This window comes from Ursus americanus, chromosome 29 (genome assembly GCF_024610735.1).
Source record: "Ursus americanus isolate L20-20 chromosome 29, mUrsAme1.1.p, whole genome shotgun sequence".
NCBI classification, from domain to species: domain Eukaryota; kingdom Metazoa; phylum Chordata; class Mammalia; order Carnivora; family Ursidae; genus Ursus; species Ursus americanus.
The window spans coordinates 33,684,916-33,707,032 of record NC_142155.1 but is presented as its reverse complement, the minus strand read 5'-3'; the positions used below and the strand labels follow the sequence as shown (position 1 = coordinate 33,707,032).

Sequence of the window (22,117 nt, the reverse complement as noted above, 5' to 3'; positions counted from 1 at the left end):
GACCTGCCCTAGGAGCTCAGCCCCATATTGTGGGAAGCCCAGAGCACTTTCAGGGGTTCCGGCTGGCAGCCCACCTCAACCACCAGGAACGTCGGTGGGGGGGGTGTGTGAGTGACTCTGCAGATCACTCCAGCCCTCGTCTTGCAGCCACTGTAGCTGATACCAAATGGGGCACTGTCCCCACAGAGCCGCGACCAAGCTGTAATTCGTGTGCAAAGTGTCACTGGAGCCCCTAGGGGTTGGGTGTTTGTCATGCAGCAAGCGATGACCGAACATTCTCAAAACTGTTCTGCACCCTCTTCTTTCTTACTCACTCAGCTTACTCCGGCCAGATGGATGCTCATCCTCGTCACTCCACGGAGAAGTGGTCACCAGTGACCTACCTGCCATACTCACTCCGCCAACAGACGCTTCCCAGTTCAACCAACGAATTCTTTCCTCCAGTACTCCGGGTTTGAAGAACCTACGCTCCTCTGATCTCACTCCAGCCTCACTCATCTCCTTTGCTCCCACCTCTTCCTGTTTAACACATCTCTTCCTGCTTGGGGCTCCTAGGCTTGTCGTCGGTAGTCTTCTCACCTCCCCACACTGCCCCTCCAGGTGAGCTCACGCACCCCAACATTATATACCATTGGTAGGCTGATAGCTTCCCAATTTGTACCTGCAGCCCAGACCTCTCCCCAGAATTCAATTTATGAACCTAGCTGCCCACCAGCCAACTATACTCAGATTGCAAACATGGCAAAGCCAAAGCCAAACTCCCGATTTCCTCCTTAGATTCCTCCCTCAAGCCTTTTCCACCTCTGTAATAGCAATACCATGTACCCAGCTGCTTAAGCCAAAAATGAGAAGTCAGTCTTCAGTCTTTTCTTCCTCTTAGATCTCGTTTTGATCTACCAGTAGGCCCTTCCGTCAGCTCCAGCGCCAAACCATATTCTGAATCCAACCATTTCTCATCGCCTGCACTACCGCATCTCTCACCCAGGCTGTGTCCTCACACCTGGACCCCGCAGCAGGTCCTAGCTGGTGTTTCTGCCCCTTCCCAGTCCGTTCGCAGCAGCCAGCACACCGTGCTCTAAAGCACCAACCTGATCGGTCACTCTCCTGCTCCCAACCGCCCTAGGGCTTCCCAGTCACACTCAGAATTAAACTCCTTCCCACAGCCGCGACACACGACGCGGTCTAGCCCTTGCCTACTTGGTCTTCGTGTTCCTCCGTCGTTGTCCCCAAGACACACCGAACTCATGGGCCCTTGCCACTCACCGACCTTGCCGCCCGGACTGCTCTCCCCCTACGGCTTCACGTGGCTGTCCTCTTGACACTCTTCCCTCCTCAGAGAGAAATTTCCCAAGCCCACCTCGAGTAGCCACTCAAGTCATTCTGACGCTATCCTTTCTTATTTGCTTCATAATGCTTAACTGAATCTTCTCCCCATCTCCTCACCCCTGAAGACACGTGCCCAGCAGCTGCTGCGGCTCTGCCCCGACAGCACCTTGACTGGCTGGGTGTGGAGGGGGTGTCATCCCTGTCTCTTTGCGTTTATCGATACTTAAGCAACACTGAGGAGGGACTGATGTATGGCACCTGTGCTCATGTTAAGAACCTATACGAATGGGGAGCGTCCGGGGGGCTCTGCTGGTGAAGTGTCTGCCTTTGACTCAGGTCATGATCTCAGGGTTCCAGGATTGAGCCCCACATGGGGCTCCCTGCTCCGCCGGGAGTCTGCTTCTTCCTCTCCTCCCTGCTTGTGCTCTCTGCATCTCTTTTTCTCTCAAATGAATAAAATCTTAAAAAAAAAAAAAAAAAACAACTACGAATGAAATAACTCGATAAGCCTCTGGTCAAGGGACCTAAAATTCAATTGGCATTTTTCACGTGGGTCAGTTGCCCATGACCTGCCCTTAAATATTGCTGAGCTGTTGAGGTATAAATATATCATTTTAAAGAGGATTAGGAGCCATACAGAGAAATGATAGCTGGAAGTGAGTAACAATAGCAAGGATTTAAGGAGGGCAGGGTTAGGCATTGAGCAGGGATTTGCAGAGAACCCTGGGGATCGCAGGCAGTCAGCCATAAGCCTGGCTCCAGCAGCTGAGAAATGTTTGAGAGCCACAAGCTGGACTCTGCTGAACCCTGGATGGGCCTGGCCTGAAGGCCTCCTGTAAACCATCTCCATGCCGGTTGTTCTTGTGACCCAGTGGGACCCCCTTGCTGAAGCCTCAACTCTCCTGCTGCCCCATCGGACACTTAGGACCAGTGTCAGCCCTGAGACCACAGGGACTGCCTGTGTGTTATGCTTCTTGCCTTTATTCACACACATTTACATCTTTTATTCTTTAGGTATCTCCCCCCCAAGTCAATCTCTTTACTTCTTTTTAAGTCAGCTCCACGCCGAGCGTGGAGCCCAATACAGGGCTTGAACTCACGACCCTGAGATTAAGACCTGGACTGAGATCCGGAGTCTCATGCTTAACCAACTGAGCCACCCGGGTGCCCCCAACTCTTCTAAGCTTTAGGGAAATGAGCACATTTTGCTCACAGAAAGGGGAAATGAATTTGGATTTTAGATTTGAACATTCTGCATTGAATATGTGGGTATCCGAGTACTTCCTACCCTTTCTAGGCTGTCCCTGTCTTGAACTGGACTCACACCAATCAGCTGCGCTTTGGGGCTCAGCTTCTTCTGTGAACTGGGGACTGAGTGGGCTAGTCATCACTTGGTTTTCTCTCCTGTAAAATGGAGGTGATAATTGTAACTACTTTACTGGGTTGTTATGAAGATTAAGTAAGATAGCATCTGTAATGACTATGCAAAATGCTTGGTATAATGGGTGGTGGTGATTATAATAAGCATGTTCTGTGTTTTCTCATCTAAATTAAACTTTGCATCAACTTCAGTGAGTACATAAGGCTTTGTAGCCACTGTAAGTGTTGTCCTTGCCTCGGAGATACTCTGAGGTCCTTTCCAGCTGGTTGTAAACAGTACCCACAGCACGCCAACACCTGAGCCTCACCAGATCTGCACGCCATCCGGTTAACAGCTGTCACATATCGGTGCCTATTACCCGTCCAGTATGAGAGGCGCTGCTAAGCGATCTAATTTAACACCGCTAACCTTAATAAGTAGGTATGGTTCCTACGTTTTACTCATGAGTCATGAGTGCACTGAGGCTCTGACAGGGTTAAGTATCCCACCCAAGTGTAAAGCAGTTAGGGGGTTAAACTCTTACCTGACTCAGGCCTGACTCCAAAGGCTTTGTTTTCTCTACTCTGCTACTCATTCATGTTGTGGTAAAGCTAAATAATACCATGTAGGAAAGGAGCAACGGCAGCTTTAACAAGAAGAAATGTTAGGAAATCAGACTACTGGCTGAAAATAACTGCTGGATGTATTTACTGTGACGTGTTTGAGTGGCCAAGGGAACCCATCTGTGATTTGCTTTGAAAGCATCAAAACTAGGCCCTGACTGAGTCTGATCTATGGAGGTTTATCAATAACTTTAAACAGAGGGTAAGATTATTTTATTTAATATAAAAGAAAATATATCTAGATCAGAGAAAGCAACAATGAACCCAGGGTTACACTTCAGTAACAAAAAATAATCTCACTTCCTACCACCTGCCTTGTGATTCATTCAGTCAGGTCCTTTTCTCTCATGACCTCCCTTCCCCACATGGACAAAACATGGGGACTTGGGTATTAATTCTGATTTTCAAGCAGGTATTTTTCTAGGGAGAACCAATTAAAAAAAGCCTGTCAGGATGAAGAAGTTGTCTTGTTTATTCAGGAAGTAGGTTTCAAATATGCCAAATACTTTTGTCAAAGAAATACCACTAGTTTTTGTTATGTATGTAGTTTATTTGTATATTCACCTTAAAACAAGATTTTAATGTCATCTGAAGTGCTAAGCTAAGTAATCTGGTTTAGACTGATTTCGTCTGAAAACAGCTCGAAGTTGATGCATACCTTTCAAGGAGCTCACACGCAGAGTCACTAGAGGCAAATTTGTATAAATCATCTTATGATACAGTGATTAATACTGTTTGTAAACAAAAAAAAAGCTTAGGTGTGGATCTATATTTAAGAGATGATTTCAAGTAAAAATGGGTCACAGACTGCTGCTTTGCTAGATATAGTTCCATCATTATTGCTCGTTTTATCGGCTAGTTCTTAATCCCGAGGCTTAAACCTGGGGTAAGGATGCGTTAGGCGTTTGTGAATGACACCGTCAGCAACTGAGCTGTGAAGTGAATGGGGTCAGGGGCAGAAGGCTGTAACTGTTCTCTTGTTACCGACAGTACTGTAAGTCTGATACGTAAGCGGTGTGCATTCAAATCGCTGGTATCTGATAGTAGGTCGGGGAAAAGAGAACCAGGACTCCAGTTTAAGGGGGGAAAAACTGAGAAGTCATTAGGACCCCAAAGATGTGAAGGAAACCGCAAGAAGACATGGACCCGACTGTGCTGTAAAAAGGAAACGAATCACTCCCTTGGGGTTGATACACCAGCAGTTTCAGCACACTGTAGCCTTGCCTCTTTCAGGCCTTTAACTCCGATTTAATTTCATGGAAAAGTAGACCTCTCCAAACAAAAAGAAGGCCATTTACCAAAAGAAAGAGGCCTTATCAATGTGAGGCTTAATAAGGAAAAATATGTATCTGTGCTCTGCACAGTTTTCAAAAGCCATTATTTCCATTCAATGTCTGGTATTTCCTACAGTGCTGGTTACAGAGCTAACAAAATAAAAGCCTGTTGAATGAATGAATCACAGGATGAAAAAGGTGACAGTGATTTCTCGAGAGCTCGAATCCCTTAACAGTGATCCTCCCAGGAGGCCTGGTAAGGGTTCGGGCAGCAAGACGAGTTCAGTGCATGCCACCAATGTGCGTGAGCTGCTGCGTGGTATATTCACGGTCAAGAATGTCATGCTTAATGACATTTAAATGAGGTAAAATTTGGAGGTTACCATCCCCAAACTAGCATCTGCCAGCTTGCGCTGAGGTACATACAAAGAACTTTAACTGTTCGGTGTTAAATTAACCAAATTAACCGAAGGTTCCTTCTAGGTGGCTCAAAAGGGAGAATGTGCGTAAGGGTATTTCAAACATTCACTTTCAGATGAAATGATACAAGTTAAAACCAGTGCGAACTAATCCTTGAACGGTAACAGAGCAACAAAATATAAACTCGATTCTTCTGGTGCACAGTAGTCGAAGTGGTTTGCTCACATTTGTTAAAATCAGGACTGAAATGATGACGTGTACAGAACAGGTCAAGTGGTTTTTCACCAGAGTCCAGTGTGTCACTGAAGTCCCACCCCTTGCTTTGAGCAGATCAGGGCATGTGGGCTCATGTGGGCTCAACGGGGCGGTCAGGTGGACTCACAGTCTCCCCGACTGGAAGCCTCTCTATGTCAACACACACGTCTGACCCCACCTCGGGGCCAATGCCGGCACCAGTGCACTCACTGAGCCTTTAGGACTTGCCTTCTTCTTTTTCTTCTGGTACCGTTTCCCAGACTGGCTCCTTGATGTGTTCTGGTAATTGTTCTAATTTGGTCTAAAAAGAGAAAAACAGAACTGTAACACAATGTGGACTTAGATCTTCAGCCACAAATTGGATTTATTCATTTTGTTCCCTCGAGTCCTCCTGTCTTCTTTTTTCCTTTTACCCCCCCCCCCCCAATCTCTGTGTAGGGCTCTGAAACAAGGAGACGACCCGGAATGGTACATAAAACACTCTCACGCAGACAGCCTATTTGACCCTCAGTGATCCCCAGGGACTGCCGAGGAATGGGGGCCCCATGCCTACAACTACTAAGGGGGAGGGAGACTCCAGGGGCGGCTTGGGGAGGACATGGGCCGCACTGGCAGGGTTCTGCTGGGCTGCCAGCGCTGCACAGGGGGCAGAGACCCCAGCCACTGTGGCAACTCTGGCTCCGGTCCGCCTCAGGCCCTCCCCGCCACTCAGTGGGCCGGGACAGGGCTGCAAGTATCAAAACGACAATACAGATCTCTCTCCAACGGACCTAAAAATTCAAGTCATACCTTTGTCACCTCCATGGCAACTCCTTCAGGTAAGTTACGCTGAATATACTCCAAGTAGACATCTGCTGTGCTTCCAGTTAGATGTTCTAACTAAAATTTCAAACATGAAATTGGTTCACGATATGCCGTTAAAGCAGAAATTTTAAGTTTTCTTTTGTTTTAGTGAAAGCGGTACAGCCTTTTGTCTGTGAAATCTTACAGGAATTCCAACTCTTTTTCTCTTTAGAGAGAGAGAAAGCGTGCATGCTGGTGGGGCTGGGACGGGCAGAAGGAGAGGGGAGGAAAGAATACCAAGCAGCTCCATGCCCAGTGCAGAGCTCAACTCGGCTCGATCTCACGACCCTGAGACCATGACCTGAACTGAAATCAAGAGTCAGACGCTTAACTGATGAGCCATGCAGGTGCCCCCAGACTTCCAGTTTAAAAAAGTACTGGGGTGCCTGCGTGGCTCAGTTGGTTAAGCAACTGCTCTTGGCTCAGGTCATGACCTTGGGGTCCTGGGATCAAGCCCCACATCAGGGTCCCCACTCAGAGGGGAGTCTGCTTGTCCCTCTGCAACCCCTCCTCCCCCTGCTCATGCACTCTTGCTCTAATAAATAAATAAAATCTTTAATAAAGAAATAAATAAGCGGAGAGATGGACAGATCTTCCGGTTGACTGGAAGGGGGGAGCACGGCCCAGAACACCTTAAAACCAGGGCTCTATGGAACCCAGCTGGCAAGTGTGTGTGTTTGTTTTCATTACACTTACTAATAGTCATTTACTATGTGATGGGAGCATTCTAAGTGCTGTCAGGAAATATCTCATTTAATCCTCACACTAGCTTTATGAGACGCATACCATTATTACTCTCATTCCACAGATGAAGGAACCGAGGCGCAGATCACGCAGCTGGTACGTGCCAGTACTTGGACCTGCATGACTCCAGAACCCTTGCTCTCCTTAATCACAGGACTATGCTGACCCTACTGGACGCACAAATGAGTAACTGATGAGCGAAAAACGTTAATGCTTCCCATCGTGGACATGGAAGACCCATTAGTGTGTGAAAACAATCACTAGAACTATGTAAAAACTTGACTAGAATTTATGAAATATAAGCAAAATTCTTCCAGTTATTATTTTATGAAAATGAGCATAATCTGCATTGCTAGGTTAAAGTATGCACTACTCTAAAGGATGGCTTTATTTGAGTCTGACTTCCTATCACTAACCTTCTCTACAGCTATCGGTCACGGGCTGACCGACAGGAAGTCCATGCAGTCAACGTTAAAGGGCAGTTACAACGTGCTCGTGTGAAATTGTGGGCATTTCACAAATGCTTGAATGTCTGAAATAAACTCACCTCTAAACATCTGTAGAGTGTTCTCATTTCATACTGAACTCTGTGCTTCTTGAAAATATGCACTGATTTGAGAAGAGTAAACCGCTCTATTTTCCTTGGAGGTTCATGTCTGAAATGTCAATGGGCAGAACGACATCCTTAAGCTAAGTGATGTTAGAGCCTGAGTCACTGCTACCGAAGCAGGACTGCAGTTTTGCAGGTGAGGCTCATCCGCAATTACAGGCACCAGCTACCACGTTCAGACTTCCAGCTGTCAAGCCTGCCGTGCGCAACAGCTGCTGTCACGAAGCTCAGGCCAAAATATACACAGCACACAGCAAGGGAGCAGATACTGCACAGACCCAAACGAGCCTTGGCACGCAAGGGCACAGGCATATGCCTCCGGCTTTTACCCCCCCCCCCCCGCCCCGAAGGCCGGCTCTGACCAGATGTATCAACTGTGAGGAGTAGCACTAATGTGCTGCTGGGTGTGTTGTTTTAGGGGATTCTGCAAATCCACCCATAACCACAAAACTAAAAAGTCTGTTATGGGAAAGGTGTGGTTCCTTCTGTTTTCTTATAAGGCAAGACTGGCAAAGCCCTAAATGCGTCTTGTCCAGCATCAGAAGGGGCAGGTGACTAGACGAAAGAGGTGTGGTAGTCCCCCCCTTATCCATGGTTTTGCTTTTAGCAGTTTCCGTTGTCCGTGGTCAACCGTGGCCCAGAAGCAGATGACAACTCCTCTGCGAGAGTCAGAAGGTTAATAGCAGCCTAACGTGACATCACAGCGCCTGCATCATTCACCTCCCTTCATCTCATCACCTGGGCATTTTATCATCTCACATCATCCCAAGGGTGAGCACAGCACAAGATGTTTTGAGAGAGGGAGAGAGACAGAGAGCCCATTCACGTAACTTTAATTACAGTATATTGTTGCAATTGTTCTATTTTGTGACTAGTTATCGTTGTCAATCTCTACTGTGCCTAATTTATAAATCTCTTCATCATGGGCATATAGGTATAGGAGAAAACAGACATGGTGGGTTCGGTACCACCCACAGTTCCAGGCATTTGCTGGGGGTCCTGGAAGTATCCTTCACGGATAAGGGGGAGACTACTATAGTTACACTTGACCCAGCAGTGATTTCAAGGCCATACGAAGCTAGCCTTGCTCCTGTATGAAATGACTGGGTGAGTGATGTTTCTGAAGGCAGTTCTGAAACAACAGTATATTAGACAAAGATCATCAGAGTCTAAAACGATTGCTTGTTCACCTCATTCACCACCCTGCCCCATGGAGTCCAGACATGACGGCTTCGTGGGTCTTCTTATGTCTGTGCAATTGCTAAAGAAAGGATTTCCTTTATTTTCCTTGTTCACTCATTCTAGTATTTAAAAATTCTAGTAGGCAGGAATACTGATTAGGACACTATGACAAACCTAAACTCTACCCACCGTGAGTTTCTATACTATTTTAAGGGCTCAGACCTAGCTGGGATCAGCACCATCTCGTTATAGCAGCTAACAGGTCAGATTAGGAAAGATCATACTTACACTTTAATAGAGATACCAAGTTCTTTTGCAGCAAGCACGGCAAAATATTCATAACTGTCCAATACAGCCTTATCATGGCCTTTTACTAAAACTGACAGGCGCTTATATAATGTATCTGGTTCATCAGAAATGGTTATCTACAATTTTAAAATCAAAAAGAAAAGTTTCAGTTATGGTTCCTCTAATATTTATAACTGGAAAATTTCATGTATTATCCTCAATTGAACAATTTCAGAGTTTACTAATAAATGAGGAGAAAAATGCTGAGTAACATCTTAATACTATTAGCTTAATTACCTAGCTACTATCACATTCAGATCTCCACAATGACTCTTACAATCCGTGAAAATATAGTTTAAATCAAAAGGACTTTCAAGCAACCTACAAAGTCACGAGCGGAACCTTCTAACTTCATAGTTACTGAGCCCCAAATACACAAAGGGAAAGGGTTTTGGGGTCTGTTAACAAAGTAGGCTGGTCACAAGGTCGGAAGACTTGGACTGGGAGTTAAACTGCCACTCCCAGCTGAACGATAACAGGCAAGTCCCAGCATTTCACCGCACTGCAGTTTGCTCATATGTAAGATAGGGTCACACCTATGCCAGAGCTCACAGCATCACTGTAGCGAACTAGTAAGTAAACACAGATTAAAGTGCTTATAAATTATAAAACGTTGTCATACAAAGGCAAGCTATTGCTATTCGTATTTTTTATTAGGTTTTGGGTTTTTCTTTTTCTTTAAGATTTTATTTGTTTATTTGTCAGAGAGAGAAAGAGAGCACAAGCAGGGGGAGCGGCAGGCAGAGGGAGACGCAGACTCCCCGCTGAGCAGGGAGCCCCATGCTAGACTCAATCCCAGGATCCTGGGATCATGACCTGAGCCGAAGGCAGACACTTAACCGACTGAGCCACCCAGGCGTCCCTTATTAGGTTTCATTCATGTATGTTTACCTGCCCTAATAAAAAAACTACTCATTTCTAATTAAGATGTTACAGCACTGACTGTACATTTAACTTCTCCCTCTTCCACTCTAATACTTAAAGATCTTAGGAATAATGGGTCTGACATTTCTGACTTTCTTCCAAGAGATGAATTACAATCCCCTTCATTCATCCATTAGACCAGTAATTTATCTTACTAATCCAATGATTCAGGGTTAAATTACTTCACTCCTGAAAGAACATCTACTTATTAAACCAGGAAGCTAGCTAGACATTTACTCCCAATTACCCCAAATAGGGTTGCTGGAAGAAGAGAATACACTGATGTTCTGTATCGTAACTCGTGGGGCAGGGAAAAGGGAATACAGCCCCAAGATGTGTTTTGATTGGTCCCTTCAGGGTTTTAAAGATAGTCTGAATCTGTCATGATAGGAAAAATCAAGAGATTTTGAATGAAAATTTGGATTTCAGGTTAGCTTGGAAAATTTAAGACCACGTGACATCACTAGGTCTGACGTCTCACACGGCAACAAGTGGCTGGAGTTAAGTGGCAGCTTTCTCATTTATAAAGGGCACGGACTGCCACTGTGCCCACCCCAACACCTCTCCTTACAGGCCTGCCCATGCGAAGACCTGACGTAGAGGCCCAGGGTTCGTGTGCACTGTCACGGAGACAGAGCCGCATCCACTCAGCGGGGACAACCACAGAGCAGTGCATTATGCATAACACAGTCCCCTTCCGGTGAGCGCGCGCGTGGGTAAGACGGTCACACACGGACAAATGTCTAGGAGGAGTCATACCAAACTGTCACAAGGGATGATTTTTGAGGGCTGGAACTGAAAAGATTCAGAATTTGGAAGGACTGTTTAAACCACAATTTACACAAAAACTGGGTTGATAAATCATGGTTTTTACTTAAAGGAAACAAGGTTACACAGCTACTTCTACATTTTCTTTGCTTGTGGTCATGTTCTTCCTCACTGTGAACAATAAATGACTGTCCAGGCCCAGGCTCAATGCCTTAAAATGGACTTACGCCTCTAAGAAAAACATTTTCTATAACATAATATCAAGAATTCCGCATCATTAATTATGATAACCCTTCACATTGTGCTGAGCTGAAGCAAAAGTCTGCTTATTCCCACAGTAATGGTTATCTGGGGTAAAGAACTGATTCCTCGACTCCGTGATAGATGACATGAGCGCGCAGAGACATTAGAGAGTACTTCACTCAGGCACACCGTGCACCTGCCAGTATTCGAGAACAAAACACTTATTCATAAAGTGTTTGGGAAACAGCCCCAAATGAAATAATGAGAAAAACTTATTGCTAATATAGCTCCTTACCAAGAAATAGGGAGTACATACCGTAGGCTTGGTCAAATCCTTGGGAATATCAACGTGTAGGTTTGAAAACTGTACCCATTTCATACTGGTGCTGCTATATGTGGAAACAAAGAAACACCTAAGTGAAACAGCACAAAAGCCCATTTCCCTATTCAATTTAGCACATCCAATTATATACTTACAGGAGAAAGCCACCATTTCTGGCTGTACTGCTCTTAGAACTGTTTACAGAAAAATTCCTTGAACCCTAAAAAAAGGGGGAGCATGTGTTAGAATTAAAGTCAATCCTCAAACATTCATAGTTTCCACTAAAAAAATCAAAAGATGGACAACGCTTCAAATTAAGGGCTATCTCATTATTTCAGATGAAGATACTAGGGTAACTAAAATGCCAGATTAGATTTCATTTAAAAACAAGAGGACAACTACAGAGTTGATCATCAAAACAGATACTCAAAATACTAGAGAATCTGTATGTCTTAAAGCTTTGGAGTAAAAACTTTTTTAAAAAGCAATTTACACAGACACACACAAGCAATCTCACATTGAAGCCACACCTATGATTTAAATATATGGACATCAAGGAAAAACTGACTTCATTTTCCCATTATTTTTTTACAGATTAAATGTACTTTAATACTTACCTTTTCTATTCCTGAGTAATAAAGTCTCTTTAATTTATTAAGAGCTGAAATAAGAATTCTAAAGTACCCTTTTTTTGAAGCTTTCATACATTTTTTTTCTAACCATATGTTTCTTGGCTTGGCTGGGAGAGCTTAGCTTATAAATAAACTGAAATTCACAGTGAAACTGACACCCATCTTACACCACTGCTGCACCTCATACTCCCAGGAACCCAGCCTTTCCAAATCCTTTACTGTGAGCTCCCCCTGGTGGACAAAACTTCTGGTTGTAGGAGACCTATAGTACCATATATAATAATGTCATTTGCCATCTGTTTCCCCTTGAGCTTTCCTGAGATTTAAAAATGTAACCTGAGAAGGGTGCCTGGGGGGCTCAGTCGATGAAGCATCTGCCTTCAGCTCAGGTCATGATCCCAGGGTCCTGGGATGGAGTCCCACATAGGGCTCCTTGCTCAGCAGGAAGCCTGCTTCTCCCTCTGCCTGCCGCTCCCCCTGCTTGTGCACTCCCCCTGCTTGCGCTCACCGTGACAAAGAAAATCCTTAAAAAAAAAAAAAAAAAGTTGGAGCCTAAAGTGCTGTTACAACCACAAATGAACCTTAAGAATTTTTTTAAGGTTTATTTATTTATTATTTATTTATTTATGTGGGGGCAGAAGAAGAGGGACAGAGACTCTCAAGCAGACTCTGCACTGAGTGCGGAGCCTGACAGGGGGCTTGATCTCACGACCCTGAGATCCTGACCTGAGCAGACACCAAAAGTTGGATGCTTAACTGTACCACCCAGGTGCCCCCGGCCTTAAGAAGTTCTTAAGTTTTTTTTGTTTTTTGAGGGGATGGAGCAGAGTCTGGGGAGTCCAGGTGTGCCTTGGTAGTTCAAAACTTCAACCTCTACTGCCACCTGACTTTTCTTTAAGAACACTGGTTCTCAAAGGATGGTCTGAGGACCTGAGGGGCCCACGAGACACTTTCAGGAGGCCTGGGAGATTAAAACTATTTTCATAATAACAGCCGTCATTTGCACTTTTCCACTCTCACTCTCAACCGTGTACAGCGAAGTTTTCTAGAGGCTACATGCTATGTGATAAAGCAACAGACTGCGGAAGCAGACAGGAGAATCCAGTTGCCCTCCATTAAGCCAGACATTAAAGAGCGTGAAAACCCATAAAGGGAAAACCTCATCAGAGTACAGTAGGGAGGCTAGAAGGAGGAGCCATACCACGGAATGTCAATTATAGAAAGAACTGTCAATTATAGGCCCCAACAGGAAAAGATATTCACTGAGTCTTCTACAAGAAACTGACTACCTCTTGCGCCTCAGCCAATGAAAAGCCATCACTCTGAACTCTTGCTTTTCTCCACTGGACTTTCATTCAAAACCCTTCCCATCTTCTTCCTTTTTCTCCATAAAATAATGTTTCCCTTCTTTGTTTATGGGACTTGCCTATGGTTTTGCAATAGTTTCCATGTCCCAAACTGCAATTCTCTGTCATTCCCAAATAAACCAATTTTTACTGGTAAAATAACTTTCGTTTTTAAGGTTAACATTACTTAGTGATGAGAAGTGGGATCCAGGAATGACCCTCAACAACTCCGGGGCTGGTGAGCAAACAGGTGTCAGGGCCCACAGAGCCAGTGAAGCTCACTGCTCTCTTACCAGCCCTAGAGTTGGAGGCTAAGTTTCTCCTGGACTTCAAGCCCTACTCTCTCTGTTTTGAGCTCTCCAGGCTTTACTTGGGATCTGTTTTAAGGCTTTGTCCTTTCAGAGAGTACTTGTCTGACCTTGGTCTGACTCCTTTTTGGAACCAGACGGTTCCTGTTGTAACTGTGCCTGCTTGGAACTGTGTTAATTTTGGTCTACCTCCTTTCCAGAACTGGGCTGTTCCTACTGGTACTGTGCTGGCCTTTGGTCTGATTCCTTTCGAACCAGGTGTTCCTGCTGAAACTGCTGTTCAGGAATTTTTCTTTTTTTACTCTAGAGAAAAACCTCTAAGAAACAAGATCCCCAGTCATTAAAATACTTTGCGGGCAGCTCCCCTTCTGGAATACTGGTGGTTTTATGTTTAAAAGCTGCGGTTCCTCCTCATGCCCACGTCTAACTAAATGAACTGACTTAATATTACAAAAGTAATTTAGAACTTCAGTGGCCATCACGGGGAACTTTTTTGGTTTCCTCAAAAGTAAACCAGGCAGCCAAGTCTCCAAAATTGTCGAAATTGAACGGGATGCCTATTTTGATTGGTACCTTAAAGCTTCCAAGCATTATCAAGGAATCTAAAATTGCCTCTCTGCAAAATACAATTTCTAGACTCACTGAGGCAAAGACAAAAAGGCTCCTGAGTCTGAGGGACACGCCCCCACTCCCAGGAGTGTGGCAGCCACTTTATGCTCAGGCCCCACCTGTGGCGCCATCACCCCCCTCCCCCTTCTGGTGCCTCCACCTCATCTACACCCTCAATCTCCCCATTCTACTTCTCTCGCCAAACTTCCCTTTGCACCCGAACCTCACCCTGCTCCCTCCTCTACTGAACCTATCAAAACCTGCCCCTTTAAAGTTAAATCTTTTTAAGACTTTTTAAAAAATTTTTTGAGAGAGAACATGCATGCGCCCAAGCAGGTGGAGAGGTAGAGGGAGAGAGAATCTCAAGCAGGCTCCCCGTCGAGTGCGGAGCCAGACGCGGGGCTCGATCTCACAACCCCAACCCAAAATCAAGAGTCAGATGCTGAACCGACTGAGCCACCCAGGCGCCCCTAAAGTTAAATCTTTTGAGGATCCAAATAACCCCCAAATTCCTTATGTTCCCTGGAGCTATGCAGAATTGAGAGCCGTGGTTAAAGTTCCTTATAGTGACTGAGAACCCCCATAGGCTTGCGGAAGCATTTCACATAGTTACTCAAACTTACCAACCCGGTTTCTCAGATTTTTTAGCAATTAGCCCACATGCATGTTGGTGGGGGCCAGGCCAAATACTGGCTGTAGCTAGCCCGATGGGAATATCTTGAAAGGAATTTAGAGGAACAGACCCCTAACTTTTGGTAAGATGCCAGAACATTCACTGGAGATCTCCACCAAGCAATTACAGTAGCTTTTCCTAAGCCTGTTGATTGGAACCAAATTCAGTCTTGCATACAAAAGACTGATGAACCTCTTCATGACTATTATAATTGCTTTCGGATTGTTTTCTTTTCTTTTCTTTTTTTTTTTAAGATTTTATTTATTTATTCGATAGAGATAGAGACAGCCAGCGAGAGAGGGAACACAAGCAGGGGGAGTGGGAGAGGAAGAAGCAGGCTCATAGTGGAAGAGCCCAATGTGGGGCTCGATCCCGTAACGCCAGGATCACGCCCTGAGCCGAAGGCAGACGCCCAACCGCTGTGCCACCCAGGCGCCCCTTTCGGATTGTTTTCGAAGAAAATTCTGGTCTTCCTTCTGATGTTGAATCCATCAGGGTAATGCGATTCTTAATGGGCTGAACTGGGCTAACTCTTTTAGTTAAAAAAAAAAACCAAGATGGAGTGCGAAACTGTGTCCACTCCTGATTTAGTTAATTTGGAAAAACAGCTTGCTAGTACCCTAGCGCAGTCACCTAAAAGAAAGACCACTAAAATTCTTAATTTTCTTTTCATCTACTTTTTTAAGGAGGCTCCATGTCCAGCATGGAGGCCAATGTGGGGCCTGAACTCATGACCCCAAGATCCTGACCTGAGCTGAGATCAAGAGTTGGACACTTAACCAACTGAGCCACCCGGGCACCCCAAAATTCTTAATATGCAACTCCAACAAATGAAGGCCCTTAAACAAAACCAAAACTTCCTAGTTTCTACTATTGTTGCAAAGAGCCAGAACACTGGAAAAATATTGTTACCAGGGCGCCTGGGGGGCTCTGTTGGTTAAGCGTTTGCCTTTGGCTCAGGTCATGATCTCGGGGTCCTGGGCTCAAGCCGTGCATCGGGCTCCCTGCTCAGTGGGGAGTCTGCTTCTCCCTCTCTCTGCCCCCCGCCCCTGCTTCTTCTCTCTCTCTGAAATAAATAAAATCTTTAAAAAAAAAAAAAAAAGATTGTTACCATCTTAAGTGCTCCAGACGCCTTCAGCCCTCTACAGCCAGCTTTTTTTTTTTTTTTTAAGATTTTATTTATTTATTTGACAGAGAGAGAGACAGCCAGCGAGAGAGGGAACACAAGCAGGGGGAGTGGGAGAGGAAGAAGCAGGCTTCCAGCGGAGGAGCCTGACGTGGGGCTCAGATCCCAGGACCCTGGGATCACAGCCTGAGCCAAAGGCAGATGCTTAACGACTGAGCCACCCAGGCGCCCCTACAGCCAGCTTTTCCAATGTCCTCATTCCCAAGATGGGGCTGCGAGGAACTACAGGGGCTCTTCCCAAAACTTCCTCTTACGTGGTTCAGAGAAACCACTGCTCAGATCAGGAATAAAGTCTTCATCCTACTGACACCAGAACTACACTCCTGGTGCTCAGCCCAGTGCTATAAAGCAGTCCCTGCCTTGGAGTTCTAGAACAGTTCAAACGGGTCTAACAAACTTCACCAGTTTCCTGTCTCTGAACCTGTTCTCTTTGGTCTAGGTCCGTTAGGAGATACGGTAGATACACACCCTTTTCTCCTTAGTTCCTCTGCTCCTATTCATTCATTGGGCCAAGATTTTTTATAAATATATCACGCTGGAATTTCTTTCTCTCAAAAAGGAACATAATTCTAGCATTTGACAGTAGTAATCAAAATGGCCAACCAGGGGGGTTAAATGACCTTTTGACACCTTTCATTTGCTCCACATCTGACAGCACTGTAGTTGCATCTGGGGACACGGTCTGTCCCTATTGGGACAAATCCTCTTTCTGGGCAAAATCTTCAACTGACTGGCAGAACCCACAGTGCACTTCCCATCAAGATTCAAACAGATCCCTCAACCCCCCCCCCCCAGAATTAATGAATATCCTATACATAAAGAAGCCCTGTAAGGCATCAAGCCTGTAACAGAAGATTACAAAGCTCAGGGCCTCGTTATCCCCTGCACTAGTCCTAGTAATACCCCTATTTTACCTGTGAGAAAACTCAATGGCCAAGGAAGGTTTGTCTAGGGCCTCTGAACAATACATTGTTATCCCTTGGCCCCCTGTTGTTCCTCACGCCCATATGTTGCTGACATCCATTCCCACTGAAAGCAAAATCCTCATTGTGATTGACCTACATCGTGTGGTTTTAGTATCCCAGCTGGTAAGGATAGACAGTATCTTTTTGCTTCCACTTGGGAAGGATGGAAAGACACCTGGACAGTAAGGCCTCAGGGTTGCACAGAGTCCTTACTCTTCACCAACCTTAAAAACGGATTTGGATGACAGCCTTCTGCAGGATCTACTTGGTTATAATATGTACATGATTTGCTTTCTGCTGCCCTTCTCCAATCTCTTCTCAGTAAGGCAGCATCTACCTATTAAAGCTTTGGGCCTTGGCCTTTATTAAAAGAACACAAAGTCACTGAAGAAAAAACTGCAGTTCGCTCAAAGTCAGGTTTGATACTTAGAGCACATGATCTCAGAACAAGGACTACATTGGATCCAGGGAGGCCTCATACCATCCTGAACTTCCCCAAACCTAAAGAGAAGTGCCAATTATGAGGTTTTCTTGGACTGGCTGGCTGCTGTCGAAATTGGATTTGAAACTTCTTTTATGGCTCAATCTCTATATGCTTTACTAAAAAAAGAAAAATGACAAACCCAACCCTATTATTTGGAAAAATCGAGAAGACAAAGCTTTTGGGATTTTAATAAAGCCCCCTGCCCCTGCCCTCAGATATCCTAATTACCAACTTCTCTTCTTACTCTTTGTATGTGGAGGGGAAAGAAACACCCTTGGAAGTACTCATCCCAAAACGTGGGGACCATGATGGCCTATAAGGTATTGTAGCCAATAACTAGACCCTGTAGCAGGGGGATATTCCCCTAATTTCTGAGCCATTCCTGCCACTGCACTTAGTTAGGGCCACTGAAGAAATAATCATGGGATCCCCTTTAACTATCCTTGAATTTTGGCTAAGGGTAAAGCTGCAAATTTATACCAACAGTAAGTGTGCCTTTGGGGTAGTTCATAACTTTGGAATGTTAGGAAGCAGTCAAGAAGTTTCCTAATCTCCAATGGGGATAAAATTAAAAACATCTCCTATATCCAAAATTTATTTGATACCATACTTTGGCTGGCTGCTCTGTTATTAAGGTTCCCAAGCATTCCAGACTCAACTCCCTGGGCACCAAAGGAAACCACCTCACTACTATTTTGAACAAAAATAGTGCTTTCAAAGAAATCAATAACCAAACCTCTGTCACGGTCCAAAGGGATGTTCCCCAAAATGACAATTTGGAAAAATTAACCAGAGATACCCAACAATTGGCCCCAGAGAGGGAAAAACAATATTGGAAAGAGAATAAGTGTTGGCTCGATAAAAAGAGAACTGTGATTTGGACCAAATAACAATCTGGCCTTACCAGAAATTCTAACATTCCCACTACTTACCACTGTACATGTATTAAACCACTGGTCTACTGACAAAATGACAGCATCACGAACTAATATTCATGGGGAAATATTAATAAGGCTGCAAAAAATGTCTACCTCATTCATCCCACCTGTCCAAAGTGCAATGCAAAGAAACCTGTTTGCATGAATTTCATACAACACCCCCATTTCATGGATATAAATATGTTTCAGTCATGGTTTATATGTTTCTCACTGAACTAAACCTTTCCCTTATAGATAGGCCACTGCTTCTTCTGCGGCTAAAATTCTGTTAGAAAGGATTATTCCTACCGGGGGAACCCCTCTTAAATTTCATAGTGACTGGGGAACCCATGTCACCAGTCAGGTGCTTTGACAAGTCTGTGCTGTTTGGCTGGTTTTATAACACTTTTATTGTATATATCTAAGCCTCAGTCCTCAGGGTTAGTTAAACTAACAGTACTATTAGAACTCAATTGGCAAAATTTGTAGAGACTCTCCAAATACCTTGGCCGAAAGCACTGCCATTAGTCCTTCTGAATCTCGGATCCACCCACACTGGAATGCAGACTCTCACTCTCTGAGCTAGTCACAGGATGCCCAGTGCACCTGGTCCCTGCCTCCTTGACCCACAATTGATAAAAGGATATATACGTCCTATTGTAAAGGCCTCATTATTTCTATAAAAAACAACCATGCTTTGCTAGAGCAATCTCTTCACAGTGCACTCTGGGGAAAGAGACCTTAACCATCACACCTTGCAACCTGTAGATTTCACCTACCGGAAAAGATACATCCAGACAGACTCTCTTTAACCTCGCTGGGAAGGACCTCATCAGCTACTGCTAACCAACCCTTGTGCTGCCAAACTCCAAGGGAGAGAATCCTGCGTTCACATGACACATCTAAAGAAAGCATCAAACCCTGACTGGATCTGCACACTGTCTGATGACCTAAAGTAAACATTTCTGAAAACTGAAGTAGACGTCACCTGAAGAGGCAGCATTCCCAAGATGTCCAGGCCAAGCCTGTACACCTTTTCCTCACTATTTACTTCTACTATCTCTTTTGCGGAAAGAAAATGTCCTTGTCTGCATTTCCCAAACCCTGTGAAAGCGGGAAACCTCTTCCTTTGAGTATGGCCTTTGAAAACAGCTGCATCATTATCCTGTGACAAATTAACCTTTCACGTGCCTTTTCTGAAGGCTGCGTCTCTTTGTTTAACCTGACTCCAGCATCTTACCCAAGTTCACCATCTCTGAACTTGCAACCTTCTGTGCTGTATTATTGGATTACATTTGGTTCCAAACAGTTGTTTTGAGGTAACAATACTGTTTGCATATATCTTTGAAGTTTTGCTATTTTTGCAAAAAGTTAATTAGCTACTAGCTTCATGTTTATGACTACATTGTATTTTCCCAAATGCACTCAGTTAATTATTTCAGCGTGTTTTGGCAGTTTCACTATTTTGTCTTCACGGCTACTTTAAACAGGGACTTCCAGGAGGCATACATGATCCCAGGTTTGCCTCTGCAGGGGGAACTTCTCTCTCCTAAGTTGGAATAAGTGCCAATAAATATTTCAGTTGGCTACCTTCAGACTTAGGGTCCTGGTTTAGAACCATCATACAATTTGGAATAGTTATATTACTTCTTTTGTATAATTATTTAAGTTTTGTACTTAGCCTGTCCAACTTTTGTAAAAACGATGTAACCAATAAGGAGATGATCTCCAGTGCTTACAAGCTCGATAATGTCTTGATAGATGGAAGTGCCTGAGCATTCTCCCTGCCACCCCTCGTTACTTGAATGTGACCTCAGTAGGCTTCCCATCTGCCCTTTCCCTTAGACATAAGACACGGCAACCCGGAAAAGTCCTTCCTGGTACTGAGGGACACAACTACTAAACATGGAAATCGGACTCCCAATCAGCAATGCTTTTGAAGAAAGATCTTAATCAAAAAGAGATGTAAAAATAAAGGGAAACCTCACTCAAGTAGAGGTGGAGGCTAAAAGGGGGACCCACACTACTTAAAATCAATTACAGAAGAATTGCCAATTACAGGCCTCAATAAAAGAATCAACAGGAAACAATGATCAATTACAGGCCCCAACAGGAAAAGATGTACACTGAATATTCTACAAGAAACTGACTACCTTCCAATTCAGCCAAGGAGAAACCATTTTAACACTGAACTCTTGCTTTTCTCCAATGGACTTCCATTCAAAACAGCCCCTCCTAACTTCCTCCTTCTTTCTAAAATACATTTGTGCCTCTCCTTTATTTGGGGACTTACGTATGTTTTGCCGTAGCTTGCATGTCCCAAATTGCAAATCTGTTATTCCTAAATAAACTCATTTTTGCTGGTAAAGTCATTTTTAAGGTTAACAAGAAATTTACAAAAACATAAAACACTGCCACTCTTGGAACTAATTGTTTTGAAAAACTGAGTTATCTTTCCATAAAAGTTAATTAACATATGAATTAATTTAATTTTTAAATAAATAAGCATTTTTAAGATTCTCAGTTTTATTTTCAAATAAGCTAAATATCCATTGCTAAAACCCACAAAAACAAAAGCTCTTTGAAGTATTAGAGTGTTAAAGGGGTACTGAGGCCAAGAAATTTGAGAATCACTGCTTAAGTTTTTGCTTTGTCTCCAAAGAACGGCGAATCCTTAACCCATTCCTACGACTTCAGCGCTCTCATCTAATCTCAGAACCCCCGGATATCCGAAAAGTATCCCAATTTGGTTCCATGAGAGGTGTCTAAGATCTTGCACCAGTTCAGTCCCTAATTTTACCGAAGCAGTTCTTCTCTGAGCTTCAGTTTACTTTGCAAATCTGAAAGGAGGGGTTTGGGACATATGCTGTTCAATATTCTTTCCAGCTCTGACATGCTACGATTCTTCTTGTTCCCGTCTTTGCCCTCTTATGGTGTTTTTTTTTTGTTTTAACATTTTATTTATTCATTCGACAGAGAGAGAGACAGCCAGCGAGAGAGGGAACACAAGCAGGGGGAGCGGGAGAGGAAGAAGCAGGCTCCCAGAGGAAGAGCCTGACATGGGGCTCGATCCTGGAACACCAGGATCACGCCCTGAGCCGAAGGCGGACGCCCAACGACTGAGCCACCCAGGAGCCCGTGCCCTCTTATGTTTTTATCCCACGAGAGAATTCGAAATAAAACCTGCCCCTTCTCGCCACCTTCGGGCAAACAATGCGCCAGGATGAGGAATAAATACCGGAGAAAATTTCAGATGGCCAGGACGACATCTGGCAGTCAGATATTGTGGCTACTGTCCTGTCAGCCGGCTTAGCACCCCCAGCCCGCCAGGTACCTGCCAGAGACGCCGGCACATGGAGCCGAGCGCTGCCCGCGCCGCCATCTTGCCGTCCAGGCCTCCCAGGACCGCTTCCGGGGTCACAGCTGCGTCCTCAGACTATAGAGTTCCGCAAAAGGAGAGAGTGTAGCCTTGCGTCCCGGCACAGAAACAACCATAGAGACATGATTCCGCGCTTTTTGAGGGTGGGACTGAGAGTACAGCTGGCTTCCTTAGAGTCTGACGACTGGCCCGCGCTCGGTCTTGATAATATTGCATCAGCCCATGTCTAGATAGTTACCAAGTTTCTTCAATGTTTCCTCTTCAAATCCTGTTTGTCTTGTGTAGTTCCTGTTTTGTTGGAGGCAACGTAATACATGCTTTGAAAACCATATAGTTAATATATTAGCAGCAGTTATTTCTGGGTAGTGGATTATTA

The 22,117-nt window shown here is 44.6% G+C and overlaps 1 protein-coding gene across 2 annotated transcripts; it reads right to left on the bottom strand.

Annotated features, from left to right (window-relative positions):
- Positions 1 to 3,512: 3,512 nt before the first annotated feature.
- MRPS10 (mitochondrial ribosomal protein S10) lies at positions 3,513 to 21,813 on the bottom strand. Of its 2 annotated transcripts, none has more exons than XM_045777042.2 (7): positions 21,697 to 21,813; positions 11,398 to 11,462; positions 11,237 to 11,309; positions 8,926 to 9,062; positions 7,393 to 7,501; positions 6,048 to 6,137; positions 3,513 to 5,559 (listed from the first exon to the last, which is right to left on the bottom strand). In XM_045777042.2, the coding sequence occupies exons 1-7, from the start codon at positions 21,742 to 21,744 to the stop codon at positions 5,476 to 5,478; spliced, it is 606 nt and encodes a 201-aa protein (XP_045632998.2). In that variant the 5' UTR covers positions 21,745 to 21,813; the 3' UTR covers positions 3,513 to 5,475. The 2 variants fall into 2 exon arrangements, with proteins under 2 accessions (XP_045632998.2, XP_087713254.1); XM_087857128.1 differs by having other exon boundaries at positions 21,601 to 21,753.
- Positions 21,814 to 22,117: the final 304 nt, after the last annotated feature.

Excerpts from the sequence above, each read along its gene's own strand:
- MRPS10 (XM_045777042.2), bottom strand. The coding sequence starts at position 21,744 with ATGGCGGCGCGGGCAGCGCTCGGCTCCATGTGCCGGCGTCTCTGGCAG. Across the intron at positions 9,063-11,236 it reads AGGATTTGACCAAGCCTACG|ATAACCATTTCTGATGAACC; the intron begins GTATGTACTCCC and ends TTAAAATTGTAG. Across the intron at positions 5,560-6,047 it reads TTGCCATGGAGGTGACAAAG|ACCAAATTAGAACAATTACC; the intron begins GTATGACTTGAA and ends TTCTCTTTTTAG.